General features: G+C 36.1%; 2 protein-coding genes across 2 annotated transcripts; one reads left to right on the forward strand and one right to left on the reverse strand.

The window, feature by feature from the left end:
* The first annotated feature begins 613 nt into the window (after positions 1-613).
* Positions 614-3,004, forward strand: LOC142529855 (beta-amyrin 28-monooxygenase-like). The gene is made up of 4 exons (XM_075635528.1): positions 614-1,212; positions 1,810-2,265; positions 2,356-2,540; positions 2,614-3,004. The coding sequence occupies exons 1-4, from the start codon at positions 690-692 to the stop codon at positions 2,911-2,913; spliced, it is 1,464 nt and encodes a 487-aa protein (XP_075491643.1). The 5' UTR covers positions 614-689; the 3' UTR covers positions 2,914-3,004.
* A 3,927-nt stretch (positions 3,005-6,931) lies between these two features.
* LOC142530184 (pentatricopeptide repeat-containing protein At3g18110, chloroplastic) lies at positions 6,932-13,052 on the reverse strand. Its single transcript, XM_075635981.1, is given in 5 exon segments — positions 6,932-8,098; positions 8,577-8,667; positions 9,124-9,151; positions 9,154-9,323; positions 9,418-13,052. Coding segments are annotated over 5 exon segments (4,329 nt in total). The 5' UTR covers positions 12,951-13,052; the 3' UTR covers positions 6,932-7,591.
* Between the last annotated feature and the right edge of the window lie 232 nt (positions 13,053-13,284).

The following is a 13,284-nucleotide window of genomic DNA, read 5'->3' on the forward strand; positions in this document are numbered from 1 at the left end:
TGGGTCAGGTTAGTTGGAGATCTGTCTCACAAAATTGACATTTGATATGGTCTCATAGAAGTTTTTTTCCCTGTTAGGTTATTTTTGACACATTGTGGTAAATTTCAAATTCATCTCAATATGAAAAATATTTCAAATTCTTTGTTCGAATACTCTCTAAAATTCTAATCTTTCAATCCAAACACAATCTTAAGACGATGTTTGGCCAAGCTTATAAGCTTCAAAACCGCTTATATATTGTTTTGGAGCTTATAAGCTGTTCAAATCCGTTTGGCATTAATTTGGTTATCTTACCTTTTTTAAAAAATCTTAGTTTAATATTTTACCTCTCTAAAATATCATCACGTATTTTCATAAATCTCGGCCATGCTATCCGCCATTAGATATTAAATATTATTTTAAATTTTTTCCAAAGAATATCAATTTTATAAAATAAAATAAAAATAATCTTATTTTTTTGAAAATTTAGGTTTATTCTAAAACTATTTTCTTATATATAATTATTTATATTATCTTCGTAGCATTATACATTTCACACCTCACATTTCAGTCTTGGGAAAAAGAGGTTTGACTTTTGTGCCTGAGTCGCATTATAGAATTAATTGACTGTTCAATTAAAACGACATTCCCTATTAAAACGAAAAAATCAGTCTCTCTTCTCATTTCCATGAACTTCTTAGGGTGTGAAGATGACTGGAAATTTTTCATATGATCTCTCATTAGTTTTGAAAGCTTTCGTAGCCTCTTTGTTTTCATTAATCATATTCAATATTTTGATCAGAAACAAATCAGCAAAAAGGAATCACTTAAATCTTCCTCCGGGAAGCTATGGCTGGCCAGTTCTTGGGGAATCACTGGAGTTTCTTGGCCGTAGCAGGGCCGGAACTCCCGGGAGGTTCGTGGAAGAAAGAAAGGAGAAGTACAAGTCTGAGGTGTTCAAGACTTCCCTTATGGGGGAATCTGTAGCTGTGATATGCGATGGCCCAAATGGGTACAAGTTTTTGTTCAGTAATGAGAATAAATTAGTCAGGATTTGGTGGCCCGCTTCGGTGAGGAGGCTACTCGGGAGGTGTCTGTCTACTACTTCTGGAGTTGAAGGAATGCAAATGAGGAAGATGGTATCTCAATTTTTTAGCCCACACGCCTTCACAAAGCTTTATATCAGAACTATGGATTTGGTTGCCCAACAGCACATAAACACTCGCTGGCAAGGTACAAGAGTCATCCATCATGATACTGATACTGTTGCTTTATGTATATATCGTCGGTGGTGATTGTGGATTTGTTTTTTTCCCACAAACATATCTATTTTCCACACTTTATGTGTGTCCTTTTTCATATCTAAGTTTATATTTTATATATTGTATGAATGATTTTTTTGGTGTCCGGCTTTAAATTTGACTGAAATAAATGTTCCTATGTAAGCATTTTTTTTTAAATATTATTTTTTACTTGCATAGTATTTCAAACAAGGCAAGTATTATGATTTGTCTTAGCATTCTGTATAATCAGTTTTGATTTATCAGCACTCATTTAACGTGGGTGCTATGTCGATTAGTGACAACAAGATGAGATCAAGGCCGAGAGGCTAAAATTATTTCACTGGTTTCCTGTCTCTTAATTTTGAACAAGACAATCGACCCTTTTCCAGATAAATATGGTAGAATGAATATCTTTTTCAATACTAAAGTTGGTTGCATCACCGCAAACTTTTACCTTTTTATACAAACTGACTATCAAACTCTTTATTTTTGAAGGTTCGCAAGAACTAAGCGATTACTCTACTCATGCCTCGTTATTTCACATTAGGTAAAGAGGAGGTGAAGGTGTTTCCAGCTACCAGATCATACACTTTTGAGGTGGCATGTAGATTGTTCATGAGCATTGAAGAGCCTGAACAGATAGCAAAATTATCTTCCCTCTTTAGTATTTTCATAAAAGGAGTCATCTCTATCTCTCTCAACTTTCCAGGAACAAGATTCTTTAAGGCAAATAGAGCAACCAATGCTATTAGGAGAGAACTACAGATGATAGTCAGGAGGAGGAGAGTGGAGTTGGAACAAAAAACCGTGTTACCTTCTCAAGATCTTCTCTCGCATTTGCTTGCAAACCCTGATGAAAATGGCGACTTTATGCCCGAATCAGTTATCATAAATAACACGCTTCTCCTACTCTTTGCCGGTCATGATACTTCAAGTTCTGCTATAATGATGCTTATTAAGTATCTTGCCGAGATTCCTGAAATACATGAACAAGTCTTGCAAGGTCAAGTACTCTGCATCATCATCCATATGTACACATGGCTTTGTTGTTTTTTTCAAGTTTACTTATTGATTTGATTATTTTTGCAAGCAGAGCAAAAAGAAATTTCAGCATCGAAAGAAGGAGAGTTTCTGCAGTGGGAGGATATACAGAAGATGAAGTACTCCTGGAATGTAGCATCTGAAGTTTTACGATTATCGTCTCCCGTGGTAGGTGCTTTTAGAGAAGTTATGGAGGATTTGAAATATGGTGGCTATGACATACCCAAAGGATGGAAGGTATTCAGGAAAACATAAATTTTGATATATGACACTAGTGTTTGGTGCATAACGACGCCTCTTTTGTTGACAGTTCTATTGGAATGCACCGATGACACATATGGATCCTAGCTTGTTTCCAGAGAAAGAGAGATTAAATCCATCAAGATATGATGGTGGTGGTCCTATTCCTTATTCCTATGTTGCATTTGGCGGAGGACCTAGGATGTGTCTGGGGAAAGAGTTTGCTCGACTCGAGATATTGATATTTCTACATAATTTGATAAAAAAATACAGGTGGGATTTAGTGATTCCCGGTGAAAAGATCATATATGATCCGTTTCCCACCCCAGTCAATGGACTTCCGATTTCTCTTCATCATCGTAACGGTTAGAATATGTATTCAATAAGTCAACTTGTTCGTTGGACTTTGTTGTCTCTTATGTAAAAACGATTTTTATTTTAATGATAATTTACGGTTTTATCCAATTATGATATTTACTTTATCAATATACTCATGCAAGCAACATAGATAAAACCCTTGAAAATACAATAAGTATCATGATATTTGTCTCTCAACGTAGATCATCAATTTGTTAGGAAGTATATTGTATATTTTAAAGTAGTCCAAGTCGATTCAGTTATCTAAAATAAGGATAAAGATAGCTCGAGCTCTAGAATAACATATCTGATGTAAAAATCACGTTTCATTAGTAAGATCATAAAAATTTCTATTCATACATATGAGTGCTTATTTGATGAAGCACTGAATAACCTTCACTCGAACTTTTCAAGTTGTTATCATTTATGAGTGTAATATTCTGAAGTTATTGTTGTACATCATTAGTCTTTTAACCCGAAACAACATGAAAGCTCTGCGTACTAGCATGCAATTTTAGTCGTTTATCGACTCCATTGAGGGTCATCAGTTAGTGAGGTTGAGTGTAGTTTCCAAATATGTAAGAGCCAATACATTGTAGTCGGGGCTTCATTGCTCATCTACGGGAAAATATATCCTATATGATCTAATGAGTTAATAGTGCAAAAAGACTCTAGCTGAAGTAAGACATGTGGATGCATATACGATGTCACAATTATTGTTCAAAGATGCGTCACATCATTAGCAAATTCATTTTTAACTCTCAATGTACCAATGATTACAAATTTGATTGTGATATGAGTTGAAGGGAACATACTGTATACTAACTATAACTTATTGGTTCGTGCATGCACTATCAGTGATAACTAGGGGTCACGGGACGATACTACTAGACGCTATTACCATGATCGAAAGTTGCTTAAGTAGTTTTCATATTTGAAAGTTGTAGAAGTTAGCATGAGTGATAGTTAAGTGAGGAGAGCACATCCCTAATTTAGTGAAAGAAGTTCCAAAATAGACAGCTTCCAAAAGAGAATTAATAGAAAATTTTGATTTTCGAAATTTTTCACTTTTCAACATAACGAGATTTGTACCTTTGTTACGTCGACGAGTACCGGTCTTTGATTGTGTTTATGATGAAGTCACAATTAATTAATTAGTGAATTCAAAATTTATTAAATAAATAACAATTTGTAGTATTTGACTACTAAGTCAAAATTGTCAAAGAATATTCTATATGGTCTAGATACTTGAATTGATAATTAATTAATTATTATATCGTGCAATATTTTATTCAAAAGTTGAAAATATATATGTGGAGATTTTGACAAGGGATACAACACTAGATTGTGTAGAATCCTAATGGGACTAGGATCAAGGTACGAAATATAATAAATATTATTTATCATGAGTTGATAAATATACAACATGAGAAAGAAAAATTTATCTCCTCTCACAAAAATAATTTCAGCCACCCTTGTCCTTAGAGAACCAAGTCTCGACAGAGCACCACCTTTCCAACGATGGTGCACTGTCGTTGCCTTGTCGCCAATTCCGCACCCCGCTTTTTGTTCGACGATCTAATCTCAACATATAATTTTATTAAGATCTCTAGTGCGATATATATGAGATGTGCAGTTTTCGATCGTGGACTAGATTAGATGATTGAAGAACAGAACACGATCTAGTTGATTGTTCGAAGGGACTAACAAAAAGGATTATATCCGTTAATCCGGACTAGTTTGATGCAAGTGTTTTTTAACACCAAAGTAATTAAACTCTAAACATCTTATGGATAGTAATTGAATCATACAACGCTCAATAAATATTTGATTGTTAAATTAATTTATTTTTTTAAAATTTTAAACTTCCACTACTTATTGAGCATGAGAAAAACAATAACATTTAAAAAATGACATATTTCGTCATACATGACAAAAAAAGACGGATGTCTTGGTTATGCTCTTTTATGAATCTCTAAAACTTTTGTCTAGAAATAAAATTGGGGTAAGATAATATCACAAGTGGCAATAAATAAGAATAGATTTTTCAATTCTTTTTAGGTCATCGAGATTAGTGATGAAATTCAGCCGAAAAACATATTATGTACTGCTACTTAAAACAGGAGTACAAGAACAATATGTCATTGAATATTCATAACCTATCCATCTTTAGGTATTCTCCGGTATATAGGCTCATTGACATCCATATAACACATCAATTCTGTAGGCATATAATTTGCAAATGAAAGAATAAGCTCCATCTAAGACATCACGGATAAAAGGATTACTCGTTCACCGCTGTGTTGCCATGTGCCGAAAATCTGATAATAAATGAGAGAATCATTCAGATTGGCGAGCTAAAATTATTGCACAATTTTCAAATTACAACTTGCAATGTATTAGACAATAGACGGGGGCAAGAGGAGGTTGGGTGGTTTTCTCGTCTTAACTTCAAATGCCAAGCCTGGCCCCTTGAAACAACAATGGAACTGAAAAAAACACCAGGAAACAAGTGTAATTTGGTTGAATTCAGATGCGCAGAAATTTATATAGGTGGAAATACCATAAGTTAGTCCGTTTAAATCCATCATGCAACCAAGTGGTCATAAATTTCATATACCTTCTCAATAACAAAAATTCCATTAACAGGGTATTCTAGGCTATCGACTTCAATTGATAACTCAAAATTCTGTCCATGTCCTATTAAAGTAGTAAATATACAAAATCTTCTTCACATTTTCTTGAGAGCATCAACATCAGACGCAAGCAACAGGGTATTCTAGGCTATCGACTTCAATTGATAACTCAAAATTCTGTCCATGTCCTATTAAAGTAGTAAATATACAAAATCTTCTTCGCATTTTCTTGAGAGCATCAACTTCAGACGCAAGCCGCAACACAGTACATTCCCCTCCAACATGGCGGTTATTCATCCTCTTCAACTGCAGCTTGCCATAAGCCTTGAATTATTTCATCTCTACTCTGACCTTGACAAGCACGATGGTTTGCTTTGTACATAAAATTGGTAAGTAAGAACCTTCATTGTGTGTGGCAGTCGCCAGCTCCTTTGGAGTAGAATCACCGGAGCAGAATGTGTTAGAGAAATGCAAAATTTATTACATTGAGTATACCTTGTTTGGTTTTTTAATATTTGAGTGCATGTAGTCAGTTTCATACAAATCAAACAGGTAACAAACACAAAGTAGGTTTAGCAATATGAAGACTGCATATCAGCTGCTGATAACTATAACTAGTAACATATGCCTTATTCGAAGTATTCTCATCAACTAATTTCAGATGAGTAAAAACAGAGAATTTTGAAAAATACTAATTGAAAGGAAAATTAGTGACATACCACATTTGAAATTAATACAACTGAATGAACACAAAAGTAAAGCAACTGTCCAGCTGATCTTCAGTTCCTTCGGAGAATCCCCTATAAGATATAATTTCCATGTTGTACTACACTATTTGCCCATGTACAATGGGATGGGGTTGCAGGGGTAGACCGAGATAAAATTTTCACAGTTTTCTACATCTTGCTAAAATTTTGCTTAACCATCATTTTTCTAGATACGCCTGAAAAAAGCATAACAAATCTACTCATCTCAGACAGCCTGTTGAAACATACCAAAACCAAATAAAGCCTGCAGCAAAACCTTATATTAAGGCATTTGTCTGGGACTGTAGCGCGTGCACGTCAAATAGATCAATGAAATTTATTGAATAATAACTGAAACACGAAAAATGTTTTAAAGCTTCACATACATATAATTGGCTTGCACCTTTTATTTCAAACAATTGTTCCAATGCAACGGAGAAACATAAAAAATCAGGATATAATAGGAAAAAAATCTCCCAAAATTTGTATCTTAAAAAACATTAAATGACTCCCACGTATACATATCATGTCAAAATCAATCAATCAGGCAAAAAAAAAAAATTCTCCCAAAAGTTGAACTTAATTTTTTTTAAATGGCTCCCACAGATACATATCATGTTAAAATTAATCAATTGAGCCTACAATTCAGAGTTTATTGAAATGTCCCGAATGAAATAATTGATACTAGTTCAAGAATACAATTTATAAATAAATTACAGTTTCATGGTTCTCACATTTTAACCACCCAATATTATCAAATATTCCCCATTCTATGAAAAATTATGTTATGTAGAAATTGAATATGAGAAGATTATCATGAAAGTGATTAATTGCAACAAATAAATTATAGAGGATTCAAAATATTTCAAGTGTTGAATAAAGTGTACAGGTAAAATAGAAAAGATTCATAATATTTTCCCACCCCAAGTGCTGAAAGTAATGTCCAAGAACAATATACAGTTTTAAACTATGTATGGAAGTAGCAATTAACCACTGTCTTATCTCATTACTCAGAAGTAAAGCATCAAACTGGAAATTTTTAAGACAATGGAATAGGTTGCTAACCCATAAGCCATTTTCTTACCTTGACTATACGTGTGGATGTCTTGATATGCCAGCAGTGACTGAGCTCTTTCACATCTTGTACAAGGCAAGTTAGTCTTCCCCTCATTCCTTGACAAAACCGAGCAAATCAGAAAAGAAGACAAAGAATGATGGACATGCAACAAATTTAGGGACACTGCAAACCAAATAAATGACCATCAAATCTTTTGCTAGGAGATGCTAGTTCAAAACTTCACTTTCTGCTTTAACTTGAGGGATCTTTGCTTGCGGGACTTGCCAATTTTTTCTTTTTCATAACCCGAACTTTCTCGAATCTTGCTAACTTTTCTTCCCTACCTTCTATGTCTGCCCGAATAACTTTATCTCTTTTATCATCTGACAACAAAGCAAGCCTTGCAAACTTCCTCGGTGCCACCTCCCCAAGTCTATCTGTTATGTCTTTGAGAGCAGGAACTATGCCCCGTCTAATATAGCATCCCTCAAAGAGCTGCATTGAATTAGTCTCTAGGATAATAGTGCTATCTTTCAACTCAAGGTCTAAACAAAACGGGGAATCCTTTAACCACATTCTCAAGGAGTTAGCCTGTGCAACAAGAACGCCGCTTCGTGTTTTGCAAGGTAGAAATGGAGAACCCATCTCCCAGAGGTATGCCTTCAGTGTCCTGTTCAAAGAAATTTTGTCGTATTCTGCTGTACCGGTAATCATCACTACGGACTTTGGAGATTCAGGAAAACCTTCAAGTGATGCATCCTACAAGAACCAACATTGAATACTTGACCCCAAGACAATGAAGGATTTAAATTAACTGACAGAATTTACACAAGCATAGGATATGGATATCGAACTACTAAATAAAGATAATCGAGAAAACATAGATGTCTAAAAATTAAGGTTGTCGGCCACGGCCCGAACAGGGTGTGGTTTTCAAGATGCTAAAATGAAATATTTATGATCTTAATCTAAAAAATATTGAAAAATAGTCTGTCATCCATGAAACCAAATTTCAAAATATATAATTGCTTTCCATGCATGCCTTGCATATTTTGGGGAGCATACATTCCGTTCCCTTTTTTCAGGGTCTTCTGCAGAAGTTAAGTGGTTAATTCAATAACATTCCTAAATGAGCAATGCTAGTATAAATCAAGTCTTGAGATAGAAAAATAAGTTTCTGTAGGTTTAGCACATGTTAAATATTAAAACAAAAAATAACACAGTGAAAGATCCTTGCCTGCATGAGGTCAAGCCATAAGGTTAGTCCAACAAGAGCAGCACCGGCAGATAACTTTCTAAAGTCAGCACCCCAATCCTTGTCTGCCACCCTGCAAAACAAAGTAAATTTGCTTATTAGTATTTCAAAGAATCAAAAGAAATTGAACCATTGCAAACCTTTTGATGCATCAATTTATTTTCATTGACCACAAGTATCTAAAAACATAAACACGGAGTGGCTCATATAAAGTAATTTTGCTAATTTCTTGGTTATGAGGTTCACTTTTTTAATGCTGAGAGGTCTTTGTAATATAACAACCCTAAACTGAAAAAAAACAATTCAAGCTTCGCGAGAAAGAATCTCGTCCAACAAAGGCACAAATAATAGAATTTTGAGGTCAAAATCAGAGGAACAAAAGTCATATTAAAAGCCAACTTCACATTATTTTGTTGTTTCCTTCACAAATCTGAATGTCAGAAACGCTCAAAAGCATAAACTGTTGATACAAACACCAGAAAAGTGTGTATTGTGCACATATGTATGAAGGAACAAAATGAGAAGTTACCTAAACACGTTATTAGGATAAATGTTCTCTTAATTGCTAGCTGGAAAATACAAGCTGCAGTTGCCCGACGCTCAAAAGCCCAGAGCATATTTTCCAAAGCATTAACAAAGTTAAAGGCTGCATGATCTTCTACGGGCTGTAGTTTCTTAAGATAACCATCTATCTCTGACAGCAGCAGCATAGGGTTCTCTGTCAATAGCCTGTGAGAGAGATTGTCTAATGTCAAGAACAGAGTATAGATAGAATTTCCTCCCCCAACCCAGAAATAAAAGATAGATTGAAAAGAAATAGCACCTTACTGGAATATGGAAACCAGCATCTCCAATAGCGTTTAAGAGTAGGAAGGTTTCACTAGTACTGTGGCACAGACTTGCGGCTTTGATAAAACAAGTCCATATCCTGTGGTCTGGATCCAATCCTTCTTTTTTCATCTCCTTGAGCTTCTGAATGCCAACCTCATAATCACCATTCTTGAGATAAGCATCAATGACTGAACTATATGGTAAAGTACTAAGATTCGGACATGTTGATTTTAAACTATTGAGCACTTTTTCAGCTTCAGCTGGATGGCCTGAGCTGCCATAAGAAGTCATAAGCAGATGCATTGTGGCGTTGGTGGGTTCAATTCCTGAATCTTTCATGGTCCCAAGCAACTTTTCTGCCTTAGAATGGTTTTCACAGCTTCTGTATAGTTTCATCATCAAATGATAAAAGGAGCGATCCAGTTTGTGTCCTTCAGACATAAGGACATAAAAAAGTTCTTCAGCCTGTTCCAGCATAAGCTGCTTAACAAAAGATGCTATAAGGCTTTTGTATGTGTCCATGTGAGGGTTTAGACCGAGCCGCCTCATTTCATGCATTAACAAGACGGCTTCTCCAGGCCTGCAATCTTTACAATACATTATGATTAAAATATTATAAGTTTCCTCATCTGGTTTAAGTCCAGAATCCTGAACCTTCTGGTACACTTGAATTGCCTTCTTATAATCCTCTATTTTTGTATACAAATTCAGCAATGAATTTAATATCATAAGATCAGGAGTGAATCCTGCTTCCTCCATCTCAGAGACCATGGCTTCGACGTCCCTTACCTGTTTTCCCCTGGAAAGTAACCCTATCATTACCCTGTAAAGATGCATGGTAGGAAGATACCCGGCAGCTTTCATTCCATGGTATATCTTCTTTACTTCAAATATGTTTCCAGATCGGGCAAATGCTTCTAGCATTAAAATAATTGAGCTTTTACTAATTTTGAAACCCATATCTTGAAGATCCTGAATCACAACATAGAGCTCATTTAGCCTTTCATCGACAATCAATGCTTGCAATAGACCATTCACTGTATCAATAGTTGGAGAAGGACCATCTCTCATCATTGTATCAAAAGCAGCCCTTGCTTTCTCATAACATCCATTTGCAGCATAAGCTTGAATCAACGTGTTCCAAACTTTTCTGTCCACCATTTTACATCTTTGCCTCAGGGTTCCAACAACACACTCTGCTTTTTCCAGAAGCTTTAATTTTCCATAAGCTTCAACAAGGTATGCACAAATTGATATATCATTAAGATTAAGGCCTTTCACTTCTGCCTGATCAACCAACTGATGAGCTGTCTCAGGAAAATCCAATCGACAATATGCATAACACATTTGTTGGTATATAACTATTGAAGGTTCAATTCCATGGAACTTCAAATCAGAATACAGCATAGAAGCTTCAGCAAAGCGCTCATTCTCAGTGCAGGACTTGATCAGAGACTCATACATGGCACAACTATCATTAGACATATGAATACGGCTATTTTTGTGGTATTCATCTAAAGCAGCATCTAGTTTACCTGCTTTGCAATGAACAACAATTAAGGCTTCAGTTATAAACTGCTGGCGTCCAGATGCATGTTCTTGTATAAACTTTAGCAACTCTATTGCTTCACAATGTCGTCCAGATAAGCTATATGAAGCCAAGATCGAGATTAATTTTTCCTTTTCCAAGCCAGAACCCTGCAAAACTGCAAGTCTCAACATTTTAGCAGCAAAATGATAGCATTCTCCTTTTGTAAGTACAGAAGAAATCATCTCGGGATCCAAGCTATGCAGATGTTCCAGATCCTTCACCATTTTCTCGATATATTTTTCATTGTTCTCTCCACCAAGAACCCGGAAAAATGCTTCATAAAGAGCAATATCCGGAACAAAACCACTAGAAATCATTTTATCATACAACAACATTGCCTTCTTTAAGCTGTTTGACCTTAAATGCACATCCAACATGATTGAATATGCCAGATTATCTGGTTTGATTCCAGAACGGAGCATGCAATCAAACATCTCCTCGGCCTCTTCTCGTTGTCCAGCCTTTGCATAGCCACATATCAAAACACTGTACGTGCGGAGAGTGGGTTTAGTATTAGTATTTAGCATCTCTGACATCAATTTTGCAGCTTCTGTCATCCTGTTTGCTTTGCCAAGTGAGTCAATGAGGACGGTATAAGTAACTGCATCAGGGTTTCGACCAGAGGACTTCATGTCTCTATAAATATTCAAAGCAAGTTCATACTGACCTCGTTTACCATACATGTAGATAATGGTATTATAAGTCATCTCATCCTTCATAAACCCCATCTTCGCCATTTCTTGACAAATATCTTTCACCTTCTCCACGTTCCCTTCTCTTGCAAAGGCATAAAGTAGAGAATTGTATGTGACTGCATCTGGTAAGAAACCCATCGATGCCAACTCCTTAAAGAGCCGCTCTGCCTCACCAGACAGCCCACATCTTCCATAGACTGAAATCATGGCATTGTAAGTCCACAAATCTGGTTGACATTTGTGTGCCTGCATATCATTGAAAACCTTCATTGCCTCCTCTAAATTGGATTCACGCGAACAACCACTAATAAGAGTATTATAAGAAATTATGTCGGGTCGAATCCCTGATCTCCTAACTTCACTCAGAAGTTCAATCCCCAGATTAGGGGACATTCGTCCCGATCTCAAACGTGCATTTATCAAGGTATTAAAACTAACAAGGTCTGGCTCACACCCGCGTTCACGCATCAAATCAAGTAACTCCTGAACCTTGGCAAACTGGCCATTCCTAGCGTAAACACCCATTATGGCATTATACACTTGGACAGTGTTACCAACAGCCGGCTCAGACCGGGTAAAAATCTCAATGGCCAATCCTTCTTGATTGGCTCTACCAAGCACTGCCAGGATAGTAGCCAACATTCGAGCATTGGGAGCATAGAAATGCTTAAGATTTAACCACTCATAAACCTCTAAAGCCCTTTGCCAACTAGACTGCCCAACCCACTTCACAACAAAACAAAAATCAGTTGGGGTCATTTGCACCATCTTCTCATCCAAAACATCCGCCACAAACTCCCCAGATTTCAAGTCCAAAATCATGTCGGTCAAAAAAAGCACCCTTTTTCGCCAATCCTTCGCCCTCTTCAGTGCCAACTTATTCATCTTCTTCACCCTGTTTCTGGAAATCCTTTTATCAAACACCTCGATAACATTATCATCTATATCCACATTCCCCAGCATCCCTTCACTTTCCACTTCAATTCCATCTTTAACATCGATGTATAGCTGTTCCTGTGGCGAATCATAATGTGTTTCTTTGAATTTTAAGTGAGGCCACCTCACAGATGGCATAGCTCTACTGTAGCTGAACTTTTTAATAGTTTCTTGTTCGTTTGAAGTAGAAGCGGTAGTAGAGCAACATGCAGTTGGTGTGTTCTTCTTGCGTACCTTGGATTTTCTGTTATAGAACGGTGGAGTGATAAATCCCAGCACTACAGTGCCTGCCATGTCCAACATGGAATTCAATTACCTACATGAAACACAGCGTTTCAAAACAATGTTATTCAGGAGAGAGCAGGGGGAAATTTAGTTGTTCCTTCTCATTTAAGAAACACAAAACCTAACATATAACCATTACTACCTATTAGAAAATATTATGGTTTCTATGATATATAGTAAATGTGATATCTAGGGATGTAAATGAATCAAATCGTTTGCGAGTTATTCGAACCTCGACTCGATAAAATGCTCGTTTGAGTTCGTTTGTTAATCATATCAAGCCAAATTCAAGTTCGATTTCGAGCTCGAAAATTTAATCAAACCAAGTTCAAGCCTAAGGATATTAGGCTCG

This window comes from Primulina tabacum, chromosome 16 (assembly GCF_025594145.1).
Source record: "Primulina tabacum isolate GXHZ01 chromosome 16, ASM2559414v2, whole genome shotgun sequence".
In the NCBI taxonomy this organism is placed as follows: domain Eukaryota; kingdom Viridiplantae; phylum Streptophyta; class Magnoliopsida; order Lamiales; family Gesneriaceae; genus Primulina; species Primulina tabacum.

Bases quoted from the DNA above. Each gene is read 5' to 3' on its own strand.
- LOC142529855 (XM_075635528.1), top strand. From the start codon at position 690: ATGACTGGAAATTTTTCATATGATCTCTCATTAGTTTTGAAAGCTTTC. The intron at 1,213-1,809 runs GTACAAGAGTCA...ATTTCACATTAG, and splicing joins CATAAACACTCGCTGGCAAG to GTAAAGAGGAGGTGAAGGTG. The intron at 2,266-2,355 runs GTCAAGTACTCT...TTTTGCAAGCAG, and splicing joins ACATGAACAAGTCTTGCAAG to AGCAAAAAGAAATTTCAGCA.